This window comes from Heteronotia binoei, chromosome 1, assembly GCF_032191835.1.
Source record: "Heteronotia binoei isolate CCM8104 ecotype False Entrance Well chromosome 1, APGP_CSIRO_Hbin_v1, whole genome shotgun sequence".
NCBI classification, from domain to species: Eukaryota; Metazoa; Chordata; class Lepidosauria; order Squamata; family Gekkonidae; genus Heteronotia; species Heteronotia binoei.
The window spans coordinates 58760744-58780792 of NC_083223.1; the positions used below are offsets into that span (position 1 = coordinate 58760744).

General features: G+C 43.8%; 1 protein-coding gene across 1 annotated transcript in view; it reads right to left on the reverse strand.

The window, feature by feature from the left end:
* Positions 1 to 20049, reverse strand: part of CSMD1 (CUB and Sushi multiple domains 1) — a 1753937-nt gene that overhangs the window by 495175 nt on the left and 1238713 nt on the right. The window contains exon 9 of the mRNA XM_060234944.1: positions 611 to 735. Coding sequence (XP_060090927.1) covers positions 611 to 735 — 125 coding nt within the window. The remainder of the gene's footprint in view (positions 1 to 610; positions 736 to 20049) is intronic.

Here is a 20049-nt window from a genome sequence, read left to right on the forward strand (position 1 = left end):
AGCCCATCTGGGAAAGGGCGGAATATAAGTGAACCAAATAAATAAATAAATAGCACATTCCTAGACAGAGATGCATATGATCTTCACCTTAAAAATCAGTTAGTGTAGACAGATCCTACACATTAGGTATGAATGCATATGACGTCTTTAGATAATACATTAGATAATATGTTGAATGCTTGGAGACATAATACTGTCAGTGCATAGCCCACTAATCACTTGATGGTCAGGTTTACATATCTAGCCCAGCGTGTGCCAGGGAGCAAGCAGATTATTTATATCTCTTCTTTCTCGTCAATGGGAACTCAAAGTGGCTTGCATCATTCTCTTCTATTTTACTCTCACAACAACTCCATGAGATAGGCTAGGCTGACTGTGTGCGACTGGCCCAAGGTCACCCAGCAAACTGCCATGGCTTATGTGAGGATTCAAACCTAGGTTTCCCAGTTCCTAGTCTTGCAATTGAACCACTACACCATACTGACTCCAATTTAAGAACAGCACTATAGAAAGGTGGTCTTTCAAGCTGCAGTTTGTTTCAGTTTTTATTCCAATGTCCTGGTTCATTCATTCATAAGACGTAGCAAGCACTCCAGTGGACAATACTCACCACGGCAAATTGGCCTATGGTCACTCCAAGCAGCCAGAGTATCGGTCACCTTTTGACAAGTGATGCTTTTTGTACCCTGTAGCACATAATTGTCCTCACAACTAAATTGTACACTAGCACCAACCCTGGGGAAAGAATAAAACAATAAGGAAAAAATTCAGATAAAGTTTTATGAGGTTACATATTTCATTTATGAGGCAAACCAAGGATTATTCTTGAGATGGCAACAATAATTCTATAATCAAGTATTCTCTGTAAATCAAGCTTTCATTGGAGAACAATAGAGGGGGAAATTCCTGCTTATAGTACTATCTTGCTAATGAAAAAAGTTTTAAAACTCAAAACTCAATGATAACATAAATAGAACAAATTTATTATCGTATCTTCATTCCACAATGTACTGATTAAATTAGCAGAGATCATATGTAATAACAATGTTATGTTGATATGACTAAACATTATGGAAGTGAATTATGATTGAAGGTAGGATTGTCAACATTTGATTCTGAACAGCACTAATCATCTTGAATTAGCGGCATGGGTAGGATAGTTTTGGCAGGCAGAAGTTTGACAGCTGAATTTCTTGCTGAATTTCTTCTTACAAAAATGTACAAAAGTAAAGTTTATGGCACTGTCTCTCCCCCTCCCCACTCAAACACACACTTTTCTCAGGGATAAGCAATTCCCACAGTTTCATCTTGTTTAGGGTTTGATTGCTGTCCACTTCAGGAACTCCATTTCTGTTTTAGTCTCCAAATTTAATCAAAACAAAAATCCCAGGAGTGGCAAAGGAATGGTCCATCATCTGACTACACCCCCCACCCACCCTTTTGCCTTCTTGCCCATAATGTTTGCAAAGATTATGGACATTAGTCATGGGGGGAGGTGGGATTCTGATGTCAATTAGAACCATTCCTAAATGCTGAGGTTGCTTTCTAAGTCTTACATTGCATCTCTGAGTCCATAAATGTTATTTTTACAAAATGAGCCAAGCACGTAGAGAGCCTTTTTCTAAGTGCCTGGATCTGGTCTCAGAGCCCAGATGTGCGTACTTCTGGGTTCTTAGAAGAGAGCCAGGCACTTATGAGAATTATTAACATGTGCCAGGATTGTATCTCAGAATCAGATTTGGTTGGAGTGCTCAATGGGAGTCTTTGGAATAGGATTTAATACACCAAACAGTCCAAGGAAGTAGGGGCTCTGTTTTGATAGTAAACCATCAGTACTGCTTTTCACTTGGGGATGCACTGTTTTCTAAGAAATCTATCTTCTAACTCTCTAGTTATTGATTGGATTCAAAGGTGGAATAAAATAAAGATAAGAAAGGAACACAATTACTACTTCAGGTCCAAATTAAATGAAAAGAAAGGACACAGCACAACCTTTTTTTACAAAGCCCAAATTTTAAATTCACTAGAGATATAATGTATATTGTCCATGCTGCTATGGACCACCGTTTGTGTCTTACTATTCACATAATGAAGGGCAACTCATGATCATTTTTTCTAGACCCCTCCCCCAAAGAATGCATCTATGGAGGTTATAAGTAAAAAAGATGGACTGGCATGGGAGGGGCAGTTCATTTAACTTCTTTACACTGTACTGTTTCCCTTTGTCAGGCCTCGGATTCAGTAGGAGCTCACAGGAGCACAGCTCCTGAACCTTTCTGAGGGTTCCCCCTCCTCCTTCCCACCTTGTGCATTGAATAGTAGGTGCAGCTGCATAACAATCCCTGGATGAACTCCACCACCTATTTTTCTACAAAACGACCCCTGCCCTTTGTAAATCACCAGCAACAGATGCTTTTAGTCCTGCAGGAAAATATATACATTTCCTTGAAGGCTACTTGACTGGGAAACTGATGCTTCACAATGTGCATATTACATACTGGATGCTATTCCAGTTTCCTGTTGAACCCCCTGACCCACCCCAACTCTTGATCTATCCCCTTGCTGTTTATGGGCAACAGAAATACAAAGGAAGAAGGAATACATTTCTTTTGGTAGTTCCATGTTCAAACTATAATGCCATGATTCTGGGTTTATGCATAATAGCAATATGGCCATTCAACATGTTGAATCAAGAATGTTGTTGAGAAACAGCCCTAGCCACTCATGGGACAAGGAAATTCTGTCCACATGCCCTTTCTGCTGAGTGAAGGAATCCACCAAATGTGACCTGTTTTAGCCATAAGTGATGAACAAACCCAAGTTAAAATAACTGGGCCAGCTGCCTTTTGGAATACGTCCACACTCAGATACTGCCTAATCAGAAGTAACACTTTACAGATCCACATTGCAGATCACTTGGAAGTGCTCTGTCCATATGATGATGGCCACCACTAACATAAAGGTAGAATTGGGGGAAGGCTTTTTAGATTGGCAAGGAGGAAAACCTTATAGGGCTGCTACTACAAATGGAGGCAGCAGCAAACCACCTGCTGGCCAAAAAAAGGGGGTGATGTGGGCTTCTCCAAAGGTTAATGAGGGCTGCTGGGGGCATGGCAAAGCCCCTGGTGGCTGGCTGGCCGTTCTCATCCAGGGATTGTTATGCAGCTGCACCTACTATTCAATGGACTAGGTAGGTAGGTGGGGAGGAGGAGGGGGAACCCTCAGAAAGGTTCAGGAGCTGTGCTCCTGTGAGCTCCTGCTGAATCTGAGACCTGCCCCACCCATGCTACCATCATGCTAATGGCCATGACCAAAGAGACATTGTCCTCACCAGTTACTTGTAAGTGGAAACATGGCAAGTGTCACAACTGGTTAGACCCAACAAGAACAGAATCACAGTGCTTTGAAATTAGGCACTGCCATGTGATAAGAAAATAGGGCAAACTAGCCTAAGAAGATGCTGAGCTGATAGGTCAGGCTAGCCCAATCTTGACAGGTCTTGGAAGCTTAGCAGGATCAGCCCTGGTTAGTACTTTGATGATCTTCCTATTCTAGTTCCCAATCTACTGAAGCATGTATCAATTCTATCTATGTGGCCCTAATAGGTCATTCTGAAATTGCTACCTTGAGATTTTGTGTTTTTTTAATGGCTTTAATTTAATGCAATGCAACTTATTGCAATGAATCCTGATTGTGTTTGTTGTGATGCACCCTGAGCCTGCTTTGGAGAGAGCAAAATAAAAATCCAAGTCAGTAAATAAATGGGAGATCACCAAGCACGTATAGGGCTGCTGCTACAAATGGAGGCAGTGGCAAAACCTCTGAAGTCTCTTGCAGGTTCATCATAAGATTACTGCGACTTAACAGTTGTGACAGTACTTTCCATCACCAGCAGCTAAAGAAGATTTTATATATTTAAAATATTTATTAGTCATCTTTGTACAATGTAGCATTCAAAATAACTTACAAGAAAATAAAACAAGTCATTATACACATAAAAATGACAGTTTATTTATTGGCTATCTAGACTGCAAGTAAATGAAAACTAAATTAGTCAAATAAAATTTATGAAGATTGAAAATGAGGGGGCAAGGCTCACCTCCCTGGGAAGGTTGTTCCATAATTGTGGAGCTGCCACCAAAAAGGCCCTCTCTTGTGAGTCCATCAGATGAACTTCTTTGATTGGTGGGACCATCAAGAGGGCCTGTCCCTGTGATCTTTATTCCCAGGCAAGAAGGTATGGAAGAATACCCCAGATATCCCAGTCCCAAGTCATGTAGGGCTTTAATGGACAAATCTAACACCTTGAATTGAGATCAGGAGCAGATTAGTAGCCAGTGTAATTGCTGTAATATTGGGGTCACATGCAGCCAATAATTGGCCCTGACCAGCAGTCTAGCCATCATTCTGCACTAGCTGCAGCTTCTGAACACTCAAGAATAACCCCAATTAGAGTGCACTGCAATAGTCCAGACTATTTGTAACAATAGCAAGGATCACTGTGGGTAGATCCGACTGACCCAGGAATAGATACAGTTGACACACCAGCCAAAGCTGGGTGAAAGGACTCTGACTCACCCCAGCCACTTGGTTTTCCAAGGTGATTGCTTCCGAGCTGCAAACCTGGTTTTTCAGGGAGGGTATAACCTCATTCAAGACAGGCGAGATATCAAGTCCCTATTGCACTTTTCTACTAACCCAAAGAACCACTCTTGTCAGGATTAAGTTACAAGTATTACAAGAACTAACATTAATAAATGTTGTGACACTTCTGTGATGGACTCAGGCCCTTAGCCTGAGTAGCTGAGAAACAGGCTTGCAGCGATTGGCTGGAACATTGCCCAAGCAATGGAAAAGTATCCTTTTGAGGTATGCTCAGCAGAAAATTACCTCAGGATATTTAGTCATTGCCAAGGGGTCTTCGAGAGAAGTCTTCAGAATACCAGTCTGAAGTGAAGACAGTGGGTTTAGGCCGGGCAGTTGTAAAACCAACTGGACGAGGGGCTGAGAGCGGCCAAAGTGGCTGGGCTCCTTGTGGCAGACTGAACTGAGTGGACTCTGTCTGGAAAAGGGAATTTTCAGACAGTTTGAAACTCTCTGAGTGAAATTTTGCCAGCGCATCAGGCAATCTCCAAGTACAAACTAAATCACACAAATACACACTGAGGGGAGAACTGGATTCTGGTGGTCAGCGGTACCCAAGACTCAGACCAGAGAACTAGCTGTGGGGCTGAGATGCATCGGTATTGCGGGGTACGAGTCTTGAAAGATAGCTAGTGTGAAAGGGTCTGTGAGGGAGAATACTGACACCAGTCAGGAGTTCTCTATGTGTGTGTGGAAGAGTGATTGAAGTTTGTTATTTATATGATTGGACACTGCCTAAGTTAGGGTAAAACATCTGAAGAAACAGCATTCTGAGTGCCCAGAAGGCACAGACAGCTTATGTGAGTCTAGTAGGACTCTGAAACCTGCCTGGTTTATTGTTTATTTTAAAGATATTCGGCCAAAGTCTTGTTATATTTTTACATCAGCCTGAAAAATCTCTACTCTCTGTAATTGTTTTATTCTGCCAACCTGCTGCCAACTGATTTGCCTCCTGCATATTGAACAGTTATAATCAATATTATTTCATCCCCCTCCTTGCCTTTTGTTACCTAATAAATATTTTGTGGTTGTTAACGTTAAAACTGTCTGGTGCCAATTATTACTAGTTCTGACAGGATTTCTGTGAGTCTGATTGAGGAAAGGTGACTGAGGAGAAATTTAAAGTGGTCACCTCCCAAGTAAAGCCTCTGAGCGGGTTTCTCACAACTGCTCAGCTACAAATACATGTTGATGGGGTGTGAACTGGTAGAGACTGACCAAGAGAGAGAACTTGAGGTCATGTTGATAACTCACTGAAAATGTCAAGACAGTGTACAATTGCAATAAAAAAGCCCAACACCATGCTGGGAATTATTAGAAAGGGAATTGAAAACATATCAGCCAGTATTATAATGCCCCTGTATAAATCGATGGTCCGGTCTCATTTGGAATACTGTGTGCAATTCTGGTCACCGCACCTCAAAAAGGATATTATAGCATTGGAAAAAGGGCAGAAAAGGGCAACTAGAATGATTAAAGGTTTGGAACACTTTCCCTATGAAGAAAGGTTAAAACGCTTGGGGATCTTTAGCTTGGAGAAACGTTGACTGTGGGGTGACATGATAGAGGTTTACAAGATAATGCATGAGATGGAGAAAGTAGAGAAAGAAGTACTTTTCTCCCTTTCTCACAATACAAGAACTTGTAGGCATTCAATGAAATTGCTGAGCAGTCAGGTTAAAACGGATAAAAGGAAGTACTTCTTCACCCAAACATGTGGAATTCACTGCCACAGGAGGTGGTGGCAGCTACAAGCATAGACAGCTTCAAGAGCGGGTTAGATAAAAATATGGAGCAGAGGTCCATCATACTGGCCTGATCCAACATGGCTTCTCTTATGTTCTTATATTCCTTATACTGTTTCTTTAAAATATCAAAGTACAGGCACTAAGTGGTAATATAGCTCGGTAGAAATATAATAAACTGAGCCTTGTGGTTTCAGTAATGGAAGAACTTGCAATTAGAACTGAAAATCAAATAGGATCAACCTACCCCCTCTCTACCTCTTTGTTCAAAGCCTTACGTTCTTCTGTGCCCTTAAGTATAGTAATTTACAAATCAGCAGGTGATCCCTAATGTTTCCCTGAAGAGTCTGAAGTTGATTACTATGAATTATTGTCTAGAAGGCTAATAAAGAATTAGAGCACCAGGTGTTTATTGAAAGCATCAGTCATCAGAACTTTTAAAACCCATCTATAGGTTCTATACGGACAATACCTGAAGACCCCCTCTCTCCAGGATGAGAATGCCCAGCAACAAGGTTTCCTCAATGATCTTTCACACAATAAACCAAGGGACTGAAATGCAAAGCACTTATGTCTTCATGGCTGCACTGACAAGTAGCAATTAGAAAAACTGTTTTAGTATCATGCTGTGAAAGTTAACTGTTGAGGAACAGAGATGGGCAAAGGTTATCCTTTGGTGTTACTATGCCTGAAGTTAGACTGTGTTTGATATACACAGCACACATAGCTTGGAAAAAAAAAAATCCGGTTGGTTGGTGGTATTATTAAATTATTGTGACCCCATGTGTTTCATGACAATTTATTAATACCACCAACAGCTAACTGGATTTTTGTTTGAAGGTATGTGGCTGCTTCCGCACACACACCTCTCTCTCAGATACCATTAAATACTTGCTGGGGTTTTGTTTCTAATGAAGGAAGTGGGAGGAACACAGGTCTTCCAGAAGGAAGATGAGTAACATGTTATAATGGGGTGAGGTGGGTCTTCCCTAATTCCTACCAGTATACTTTCCTGGAGACAGCTAAGCAACTGCATCTTATACAGATACTTTAAACTAGCTGATTCTATCATGGAAACATTGGCATGTATTGTATTTCATTTGATATTGGATCAGAATTAATGGCTGTATTAAAAAGTAATATCAATCATGATTACTAAATTGATGAAGTTTTAGTTCTTGCCAGTAAAATAGTATTACACAACTTTTGGTTTTGGTTTCTTCTACACAACAACTTGGATATTTCTAACGTTTTAAATAGCCTTTCCTTGTACTGAAGACACTTCAACACTAGATTCTTTTGATTGGCTCTATCAACACATTTTTTTCTATAATAACCTTTCATGAGAGTTTTGACTAAAATTGTATAAAGCAGGGGTGGCCAACGGTAGCTCTCCAGATGTTTTTTGCCTACAACTCCCATCAGTCCCTGCCATTGGCTATGCTGGCTGGGGCTGATGGGAGTTGTAGGCAAAAACATCTGGAGAGCTACCATTGGCCACCCCTGATATAAGGTATTCCAAATTTGGCATTTGACTGAGATTATATGGAGTTGCCAGTTGCATAAACTCAAGGTTTTCCAAGAAAGTTGTACACATAACCAGCAATGTCCTGCAATAAACCAGAATGCCAAAGATCTTTTTCAATCTTCTCCAGCTGTGAAAATCACAGAACCTGTGGATGCAGCTCATGTGAGGAGTCACCAGTTCATACAATTGGAAATTATGTATTATAAACCCTAAACATTCCTGGAAAACTTTGCTGAAGAAGTCCAGATTTACAAAATGACCAGATTTGTTTCTCAGACATCAGAAACAGAGGCCAATTTTATAGCCTCTGTAGGCTATGTCTGTCAGAGGCTTATGCTGAAGACCTGAATATTCCCAATTAAACCTAAAGAAACTATAAAGTTCATCTTATTACATTTATATTCCACTGGCCTTCCACTGAGATTGTAAGCTGCTCTGAGTCTCTGATTCAGGGAGAAAGGCGGGGTATAAATCTGCAATTCTTCTTCTTCTTCTGAATTTTCTTGCACTCTTCCACTCAGGTATAGAAAAGTCTCAGATGTGCTTAGGTTCAGCAAAGTTGCTGCAACGTACATCTGCAGCCCATATCCTAAGACAGTAGGGTTGCCAGGTCTTACCTGGCTGCCAGTGGGGCATTCTGTTCCTCTTATTATGTGTTTTCAGCACATGCACAAAGTGTGTGTTCCAATGACGTCATCAAGCTGGGCATGTCCTGCAGGGGATGCTCTAGCATTTGGAGGGAACTCTGTGTCATCATAGAGTTTTCCCAAATGCTAGAGTGTCACCCACATGATGTGCCTGGTGCAATGATGTCACTTCAAGGTGACATCATCACTCCAGGCACATTGGATGCAGTGGTGCTCTTTGGGGACAGGGGTCCTAGCTAGTTGCATGGCAGCAGGTTAGAGGCTCCGAAATTGAGGGAAACCCTGCCCCCAGCAGGAGAATGGGAACCCTATAAGATAGAGATCTCCAATCTTGTTGAACCTGTAGGGACTCTTTGAAATTTGAGAAAGGGTAGTTGATACACTCCCATATTGAAGATCACTGATACAGGAAGGAAGCTGGGAAGAATCAGTCATGCTTAGACAACATATCAAATTGGTATCACTTGTAATTTTATATGAAATTGAATGATCTGAGCAGCAGTTTAGCTGTCAGTGAGTCATAAAGTTTAAATTGTTGTACAAGTTTACCTTGTCACTATTATGTATAAACAGACAGCTTATAGCATGTGCTGCAAAACAGAAAGTAGATCTGAGAGGCTTAGATGATCTACCTGACAGCTGGTGGCTGGCTGCCAGAAGGATTGCATCAGCCAAGCAGAGTCAGCATGACACAGCAAGTTGCTGATTGACTGTCCCATGTATAAATGTACAGAGCAACTGTGGTGATTGTGGGTTTATGGAGTTGGAGTGCAACGGAGCATATTGTCAGTCAGGAGAGTGAGTTGGTGTAAATAAATGTATATAGTGGTTTTACAGCTACTGTGTACAGCCTTCATTCTTGCGTCGCTAAGCATCACCCTCTGGGTCTCTCTATGCGCATCGACAGGGTTATGGGCCCAGCACGCTTCCGCTGCGCCTAGAACCTAGGAGTGGAAGACCTGAGAGAGAGGTGGTAGAGAAAGGACGCTGACTTGCTCCAGAGGCTGCCCAGGAGGTGAGACCAGCAGTGGCTGAAAGGAGTCTGAGCAGGATGGCTACAGCAGCAGCTACTGTGCTGGTGGAGAAACTCACCACTACCAACTACAACACCTGGTCGCTGAGGTTAGAGCATTTCCTGAAGAAAGAGGGGCTTTGGGACTGTGTGTCAGCTCCTCCAGCTAATCCCACAGCGGCAGAGGCCGTCAAGGATCAAAAAGCTCTAGCCAACATCATCCTAAGTGTTGCAGACGACCAGCTGGTGCATGTCCGTGGGCACCAGAAAGCAAAGGAGGCTTGGGAAGCTCTCAAGGCTGTGTATGTGCAGAAGTCAGCCGGCACACTGATATCCCTATGGAGGAGGCTCTACAGGAAACGTATGCTGGCCGGGGAGTCGATGAGGGACCACCTTGACGGTATGTCTAATTGTTTCCAAGACCTTGAAGCAAGAGGGAAGGCCGTGGCTGACGAAGATAAGGTGTACATTTTATTGAGCTCTCTGGACGAGAGATATGACATGCTGGTGTTAGCATTTGAAGGGCAGGATGCTGACAAGCTAACTTTGCCTTATGTGACCGGCAAACTCCTGGCTGAAGAGCAGAGGCAGCTGGAAAGCAAGAGAGAGCAGGCTCGAGCCAAGGAAGAAGAGAAGCCGAGGTCTGTCGGGGCTGGTTCCAGCTGGCAAGCCAAAGAGGAGGAAAAAGCCTTACAGGTGCGGAGGAGGCGCTGCTATCGGTGTAATCAGCTCGGACATTTACAAAGATTTTGTCCTCAGCAGCAACAGAGGAAGAGCCGGCAGCAGTCTTCAAGGACTCCCCAGGTGACTCTAGTAAGAACTGGTCCGGGACTACAGAGTCTACCTTGGGTTGTGGATTCTGGGGCTACTCAGATATTCTGCTGCTGTGAAGAAGAGCTGGAAGACTGCAAGCCAGCTGAGCAGAAGACTGTCAGCTTAGCTGATGGGAGGCAAGCTAGTGTTCTTTGCCAAGGTGCAGTCTATTTTCCTGGACTTAAACACAGGTTTGAAAATGTACTATGTGTCCCCGAGCTAGAAACTAACTTGTTAAGTGTCTCTGTTCTGGCAAAAGCTGGGTTTACCGTAGTATTTGATAAGCAGGGCTGTGCAATTTTGAAACAAGGTAAACAGCTGGCTAAAGGCACTCTAAGAGCCAATGTGTATGAGCTCATGCAAAATGTGGGAAAAGCTCATACTGTGTGGAATAGGCAGCCACACAACAGGTGCATTCACAGGCTGCATAGAAGGCTGGGTCACGCCAGCTACAATACAATAAACAAAACTCTGGAAATATTAGAGGGAGTGAAGGTTGACAAGTGCAATACCTTTTTAGATTGCAATGTATGTAAAGAATCCAAATCAAGGGCAGTTCCATCGACCAGGAGGAGTGTACGTGTGTCGGAGAGACCACTCAAGTTAATACATGCCGACCTGGTGGGGCCGTATGCACCCAGTGTTTCTAAAAATAGGTTTGGCTTAATTTTGGTCGATGACCACAGCAGGTTTGCGTGGGTATATGCCATTAAACACAAAAGTGATGTCTGTGCCACCTTCAAATACTGGGCTAGGAGAGTGCAAAAACAGCCAAATGCTAAGATTGCCTCAATTCAGACTGACCAGGGGGGTGAGTTCCTGAATAAAGAGTTTGCCAATTATTTGAGGCAAGAAGGCATAGAGCACAGGGTGGCCAATGTTTCCTCCCCGTGGGAGAACGGGGTAGTACTCCAAAGTATTTGCCATGCTTTGTTGCAAGATAGTGGTCTCAGGCAGGCTTATTGGGGTGAAGCCTTAAAGGTGTCTTGTTATATTTCCAACCGCTTGTGGACAGAGGCTATAAACGATATACCCTACAGGGTCTTGTATGGGAGGAAGCCATCCCTAGATCACCTAAGGATATTTGGTTCAAAGGCTTGGGTGAACATCCCTCTGGATAAGAGGAGAAAGGGAGGTCCCAAAGCCAGAAAGCTTGTGTTTATAGGGTACCAAAATGGCATGAAGTCCTGGAGGTTTGTGGACAGTAATGATTTGATAAGGCTGAGTAGGTCTGCCTCGTTTTGCGAGGATGAAAACTGGTCAAAGATTCATGCCAATGAAATGCCTGGAGAAAATAAACTGCAACTGTCTTTAAGGAGTGAGGAGGGGCAAAAGCCAGAAAGCTCACTGAAGCAGGAGGAAGACAGTGACAGCAGAGCAGGCAGCAGTCAACAGCAAGAGACTTCTGAGGCTGTAAAAAGGGAGCCGGTTGAGGTCAGAGTCTCTGCAAGAGAAAATAAGGGTGTGCCGCCAAAAAGATATGGTTCTGATACTGATGTTAATTATCTGGGCAAGGGCAATAGTTTGCCAGATGGAAAGCCAAGGGGCTGTGTAAGTGCACCAGAGGTACATGTGGATACTTCCTTCACTAGGGAGGAAAATGGTTATACCTATGTATACGATGACCATCCTAAAACATATCCCAGTGTGCTGGAACTGTTGAATGAGATGTCTCTTGGAGAGGAAGGAGACACCTGAGCAAAGCCTGGAAGAAAAGGCTGTAAGCAATAACTGAATTAAAAAGGTTGCAATGTGCAAATGTAAAGTGCTGGAATGCTGTAACATTAAACAAACTTACTGTTTGAATGTATGTATTAAGCTGTAACTGAAAATGATTGTTTGTAAAAATTGGACTGAGATGTAACAATTTCAAAACTGCAAATGTTGAGCTATATGTAAAAGCTGTGTTCTGTAACAAGTCTGTAAGCAAATGTGATTTGAAATGTATGTGCACCTTTACACCACAAGATACGGTACTGTGTTAAGAACAAGTCTGGGAAACAAGCCAGCAAAAAGATAAGGCAAGTACTCAGTCTGGGCAGGAAGCCAACTGAGGAGATATGGTCAGTCTGGGCAGAGCGCCAACTGATAACAATGTGCTTGCAGGTTAATTGGCAAGCGGAGAAAAATGTGTGTGTGTCCAGGAGGAATGGAAATACTGCACTGTGAGCAATTGTATATATGGGAACTAATGTAATCAATATATTGGTGAAGAAATAATCAATATGTATGTGCAATGTTGTAATTGATGGATGTCAGCACCGCTATAACCTGAGGAGGGGTGTCACTATTATGTATAAACAGACAGTTTATAGCATGTGCTGCAAAACAGAAAGTAGATCTGAGAGGCTTAGATGATCTACCTGACAGCTGGTGGCTGGCTGCCAGAAGGATTGCATCAGCCAAGCAGAGTCAGCATGACACAGCAAGTTGCTGATTGGCTGTCCCATGTATAAATGTTCAGAGCAACTGTGGTGATTGTGGGTTTATGGAGTTGGAGTGCAGCGGAGCATATTGTCAGTCAGGAGAGTGAGTTGGTGTAAATAAATGTATATAGTGGTTTTACAGCTACTGTGTACAGCCTTCATTCTTGCGTCGCTAAGCATCACCCTCTAGGTCTCTCTACGCGCATCGACATACCTATCTGCCTTGCATGCTACAGTATGGTTGCCAGATCCAATTCAAGAAATATCTGGGGACTTTGGGGGTGGAGCCAGGAGACACTGAGGTGGAGCCAGGAGTAAGGTTGTGACAAACAAGATTGAACTCCAAAGGGAGTTCTGCCCATCACATTTAAAGGGACTGCACACCTTTTATATGCCTTCCCTCCATTGGAAATAATGGATAGGGGCACCTTCTTTGAGGGCTCATAAAATTGAAACTTGGAGGGGTTTTTGAGGAGAGGCACCAGATGCTATGCTGAAAATTTAGTGCATCTACTTCAAAAAACAGTCTCCCCCAGAGCCCCAGATATCTGTAGATCAATTCTCCATTATACTTTATGGGAATTGGTCTCCATAGGGAATAGTGGAGTGTCTAGCAGATATTTCCCTCCCTCCCTACCCCCTTGCTTTCTGATGACCATGAAGCAGGGGAGGGTCTCCAAACCAGGGAATCCCCTGCCCCCAATTGGGGATTGACAACCTCATGCTACAGAGATACATCTCTGTGGAAATGACCTGGGGCCATGGAGAGAGGGGGCTGAATTTTACTCAAGGTGGTGGCAACCACAGTGAAAAAGGGGTCAAGACACTGGCGAGTCTTGCCTTGCAACATGATGGAAGTCACAATCATCCCCCAGTGTTCTTACTTTAACTTTAAAGGAAAAATGCTAAAATTATAAAAAAATACTAAAATATTATTGAAATGCCTAAGTTAAAGTAATCATATTTAAGACTACAAAACCTTTTCAAATAATTTGCCAATATTGGCTCAGCAGTGGTTAGACTGACTTTAAAATGAACTCTCTTCTTTTCCATCAATCTGATTCACTAAATATCTTTCTCCAGACTTGGAGAGGTTTTGAATAATGTGCCTGCTCATGTATTGCAATTCGGCCTAATAGCCATAGTCATTATTCTCATGACAAGAGCAATAGCCTTTTCTAGAGTCTTGACTTGAACTTATGAAAACAAATCATTGTCTTTGTCGTATACTCTAAAGAATATTTCACTTAAGCATGTAATACAAAGAATAGCATTTTATTCTTGGGAACAGAGAAAACATGAATATGCCTACACCTTCAAACTGCTGCAGCATTTTGTTTGCTTTATGCATAAGGTGGCTTTTTAATATAGGCGCTGAAACGCTAGCATGAACATAATTGTTCAGGCAATACATAAAAGAATCTGAAAGACAAGCAATGACCTTTCCTCAACTCTTAGAGGTAATAACTGTGACCACAAATGACACTTGAAGAGATGCAATGCTGGGTGACACATTCAGCAAGATGCTGATTTTAATGGCAGGTTTGTATGTGGCCCTCACCAATAAAATACATATTAGGTAAGTATTATTATTTCAGGGGATACTTCCACCTTACTGATTAGTGATACTGTATGCTGGAGACATTCTTCTGAAAAACTAATATGGAATGCTAACAATCATACAGTCCAAACATGTGATACAGGGTGTTTGGATGTTAGCATTTCTATGAATATTTCCCATTTAAAGGCAAAATGACCTGTATTAATGGTATACTGCTGGTAGTACTTGGGCATGTGCAACTATTGAGCTAGGATTGGGGAGATCCAAATTCAGTCTCCATGAAACTCAGATCCAGTCACTCTCTTTCTCTGCCTAGTCAACATCACAGGGCTGCTGTGAGGACAAAATGAAGGAGGAGAGGGCTACATATGCCATCCTGAGCTCCTAGGTGTAAGGTGAGATAAGCACGCAATAGATACAACTTAGGCACTAGCATCCATACAAATCAGAAACCGGGCATATTAACAAATAGCTGTACACTTTATTTCCTTCACATCTCATATTCTACTTAAAATGAAAAGAAATGATAACAATTTAAGGGCTATTATTTATTCCTCAATAAATTTAACCATTATTAAAACAAAAAAACCCCCTACCATTTGTTTCCTTCAGCATTTCTTGAATCTTCTGAAATTCAAATCCAGTTCTCTTTAGTTAATGGGTTAGAAGGGTGACATAGGGAATGAACAGCATATAAAAACAGAGCAACTGTTCACTGTGAAAAAGAAAAATGAGGAGGAAGAATAGTATGGTTTCCAAGTCCCTTAAGGTCACCAGCGAGGAACAGGGGTTAGGGTTGCCACAGATCCAGATTGTGAAAAACCTAGATATTTGGAGAGGGAGCCTGGGTAGGACAGTGACTTCAGTGGGGTACAGCACCAGAGTTTCCACCCTCCAAAACATCCATTTTCTCCAGCAGAACTGATCTCTGTAGTTTGGAGATGAGCTGTAATTCCAGGGGATTCCCAGGTCCCACGGAGGCTGGCATCCCTAAAGAAGGGACATTTCTAGAAGCCTGGCCTTTCCCTTGAGCTTCCAAATGACATACTAGTAAATCTGGTTTCTAACCACAGGAAAGGAGTGCCAATTAGTAAGAAAACTTACCTAATGAAGAAAAAAAATGCAAAATACCAAACGGGATTTACCCCCCCCCCCCCAGCAAAAAAAAGGAAGACATATAAAGGAAGCAAATAGAAGCACTGCATACTATGGATGCGAAAGTGATTAAGACTGTCCTTAAAAACTGTGCAGAGAAAGACAGAAACATTGACTATATGCTATGAAGACTCCCCGGTCACTCAACTGAGCACCAGCAGGGATGTGAAAATGTTGGGGAAGGTTTATTTGAGCCAATCATTATCATGTTTAGAGAAAGCCTGGCAGGCAGTAAAGTTTCCAGGCCTAGGAGATTAGGAGCCTAGTTTATGAAATTTACTGGAATTTCATGAAGGGTGTCATCCTTAAATAGGGTTGCCAATCCCCAGGTTTAGGGTCGTCAGAAAGCGGCGGGAGGGGAGGGAAATGTCTGCTGGGAACTCTGTTATTCCCTATGGAGATTTATTCCCATAGAAAATCATGGAGAATTGATCTGTGGGTATCTGTGGCTCTTGGGGAGCTGTTTTGGGGGGTAGAGGCACCAAATTTTCAGTATAGCATCTAGTACCTCTCCCCAAAATACTCCCCAAGTTTCAAAAAGATTGGACCAGGGGGTCCAATTTTATGAGCCCCAAAAGAAGGTGGCCCTATCCTTCATTATTTCCTATGGAAGGAAGGAATTGAAAAGGTGTGCCGTCCCTTTAAATGTGATGCCCAGAACTCCCTTTGGAGTTCAATTATGCTTGTCACAGCCTTGATCTTGGCTCCACCCCCAAAGTCCCCAGCTATTTCTTGAACTGGACTTGGCAACTCTGTCCTTAAAGCAAGGGATGTGTGTATGCAAAGTGCCATTAAGTCACAGCTGACATGAGGGTTTTCAAGGCAAGTGATTAAGCAGAGTAGAGATGGGCATGAACCAAAGCATGAACCAAAATTCACAATGGATCAGGCCAGTTCATGCTTCAGAAACCAGGGCTTTGAGAGAATGTCTCTCCTCCCTCCATGATCTGCCTATGAACCTCGATGAGGTTCATGTGAGCTTTCAAGGCATTCAAATACCCTCAAAGCTTACTTCCAGGTCCTGTGGCCCAACCAGAAGTGAGTTCCAAAGGCATTTAAATGCCTTCACTTCCAGCCCACTTCCAGCCCACTTCCAGGTCAGGCTGGCTTTATGGAGCTCTGAGAGTGAGCGAGTGAACTCTAAAAGCCTGCCTGCCTTCCTCCCTCCCCTTACAAAAGCTGCTTTGAATGCCATATTTTGAAAAGCAGAGCAGATTTTTTTCAGTGAACAAATAAATGAATTAGAGATACACTGAATGGCCTCATTGGCGAATAGGAACTTGTTGGAACTTGTATTTAGAGCTAATAATTTATTTCTTGTGGCAGCTCACTAGCTTTCTGGACACATTACTTCAGTAGTACCTGTGAATAGGATATAGGTTTGATTATTTCCCCTTGTCCCATGGCCCAATACAGCATGCACATCTTGAAAGAAAAATTGCCAAGGTCAGTAACATTCCTGTCAGTGAGACTGTCCTCTTTTCTAGTTGATGAAATCCTTTGGTCTTTCTAAATTACTTTTTCCTCTCCACTCCTGCTACAAGGAGGAGTGATTTCCAGCTTTTTGAAGAGAGAGCTGAAGTTTGATAAAAAGCCTGTTCTCTTTCCTGCTTAGCAGGGTGACTAAAAAACGCTGCATCTCTGTCAAATCTGTTTTCCAGCCATTGTGACTGCAGCAAAATAAATTGGCAGGATAGAGGCTGGAAATCTAAATAATTGCAGCTTCTCCAAATTTACAGAAATCAGCACAGTCAGAACAAATTTTACACACATTATTATGGTTATTAACTGGAGAAAAGCCCTTTAATATTGTGTTTTAAAAATGTACAAATTATATTGCTGTTAATGATTAAACCTGTGTGTAAATTTGTAACCACTTATTTCCCTCCAAGTCTTTCTTAATTATCCCAAATATAGGAATGGGAAAAATTTTAATTCTGAGAGTGGTACTGAATTTAATGTTCTATGTTGAGCTCCCTAATCCCCTGTTCAAACATCTAATACAGCAAGGCTGCCAGATTTGGCCTAGGAAATTCCTGGAAATTTGGGACCAGTGCATATGGAGCAGCAGGGGTTTTTTTGAGCAGGAACATAGCTCCGGCTGGCTTGGTGTCAGAGGGTGTGGCCTAATGTGCAAATGACTTCATGATAGGCTTTTTCTACAGAAAAGCCCTATGCGAAACAATGGTAACATGAGGGGGTGTGGCTAAATATGCAAATGAGTTTCTGCTGGGCCTTTTCTACCAAAAAGCGCTGTGGAGCAGTGAATTTGGGGAAAGATTTCACATAGCTTCTACAGTCTGCCTTCTGAACCTGCCATTTTCTTCAGGGGAACTGATCGCTGTATTCTGGAGTTCAGTTATAATTCTGGGAGAACTCCTTGGCCCACATTACTGCCTGATGGTGTTTAACTCATCTACCCTTCCTCCCAGGAACTCATAGTTCATAGCAGGTTTTAGGTATGAACACAGACAGAATCCAGTTACTTATGTAATAATGGGTGCAATCAGACAAGTAGTTAAATCTGCCATAGCCACCCTTCCCCTCTGAATTAAATGGGCATGATCACATGTGTAATGTACTGAGTGACGAGACGTGTTGAAGGCAACATGCTTTATTAGTGAGTACATCAGAAGGCAAGGCAACGCGGGCTGGGTCCCGATTATATACATACCCCGGAGCAACCCTCAGTCTGGCCAGGTCCGATCCTGGCCGGTTAAACTTCCCGCCACAGATCTTGATTGGCGGAGCGTATTTGTGGAGCTACATCCAGGGACCAGTGGACTTCCACTGGTCACCTCCGTAGGGTCCGCTGTGTTGTAATTTCGGGACTGAAATGCAAGACACAACACTCCTCCCCCCCTAGTTCAAGACACAAAGTCTTTCAAGTAGGCTGGCACCCTGCGTTCCCGGGTCGACCTCCTCAGGGTTATTTGGGGATTTGGAGTGGCCGCTGTGACTGGCGGGGCGGCTGGTTCCTTGTGGTGGGGTGACGCCGGAAAAAGGGCTGTCCGTCACCTGTTCCGGAATCTTCTCTCTGGGGGGGTGCTCACTCCGCTGTGGTGCTCTTCCACCCGCATTGTTGGTGTGGCCAGCATAGGCTGGGCAGCTTCCGGGGGTGTTGCTGTTAGTACTCCCCTGCTTTCCGCTCCCCCGATCGCTGTCGGTTCTTCCGGCAAAGTGCGATGGCGCAGCTGGTCAATATGCCTCCTTAGGATCTGCCCCCCCTCTAATGAGACCTCGTAGGAGCAGGACCCAGTGACCCGCAGCACCCAGGTGGCTAACCACTCCGGCCCACTTGCAAAGTTCTTTGCGTATACCAGATCCCCTGGAAAGAATCCCCTAGCAGCTTCCCTGGTTTTGGGGGAACTGCGGAGGTCCGTAGCCCGGTCAGGATGCAACCTGGAGGTCCGTAGCCCGGTCAGGATGCAACCTGTCTAGCCTCGTGATCAACTTCCTCCCCATTAGTAACTCGGCAGGGCTTAACCCGGTGATGGGGTTGGGGGTGATTCTGTTATCAAATAGGAAGACTGCCAGGCAGTGATTCCTATCTCCCTGTACAGTGCGACCCAGGGCCTCTTTAGTGGTGCGCACCATGCACTCTGCTTGGCCATTGGTGGCTGGATGAGGTATCGATTAAAGAACTCCTGGAATTCCCGGGAGGTGAAACTGGTCCCATTGTCTGTGACGAGGGTCTCAGGAATCCCATGAGTGCAAAAGACCCTTCGCAAGGCTCTGACCACCGCTGTGGTGGAGGTTGAAGCTACGGGAATCACTTTCAACCACTTGGTGTATGCATCGACTAAGATAAAGAATATTTGGCCCTGGTATGGCCCCGCAAAGTCTAGGTGTAACCGGGACCATGGCCTCCTGTTGGACTCCCAGCGGTGGACAGGGGCACTGGGCGGATCAGGTCAGGACTCTTGGCTGGGTTGGCACCTTCGAACTCACCTTTCTATCTCCTCGTCCATCCCCATCCACCATACATAGCTACATGCCAGGGCCTCCATGCGCACTATCCCCAGGTGTGTTTTGTGTAGGGCTTCCAGCACCTGCTTCCGCAATGGGGGGGGGGAAACCACCACCTTGCTACCCCAGAGAAGGCACCCCTTGTGCATGCACAGTTCTTCTCTGTGTGATGCAAATGCCCTGAATTCTGCATCCAGTTTGCCCATGGGCCACACCCTTCCCTCCCAGTCTAAAATGCGTGCGAGGATGTGGTCTCTACCCATGGCCCTAGCTACCTCAGTGGTGTGGAGGGGCCTCTCTGGTAGAGTCTCTATAAGCATCACATGGTGGGTGGGGGTGGAATCCGGGTCCATAGAGGGCAGTGGCAGGTGGCTGAGGGCATCCGTGTGTCCCATAGCTTTGCCGGGGCAGTGGACCAGGGCATATGTGTACAAGTTGAGGAACTGGTTCCACAGCAGGACGCGCTGTGACAGAATTTGCGGTGTCTGGCGGTCTGGGGCGAGGAGGCACAGCAGCGGCTTATGGTCCGTGGCGATCGTGAAATGCCTA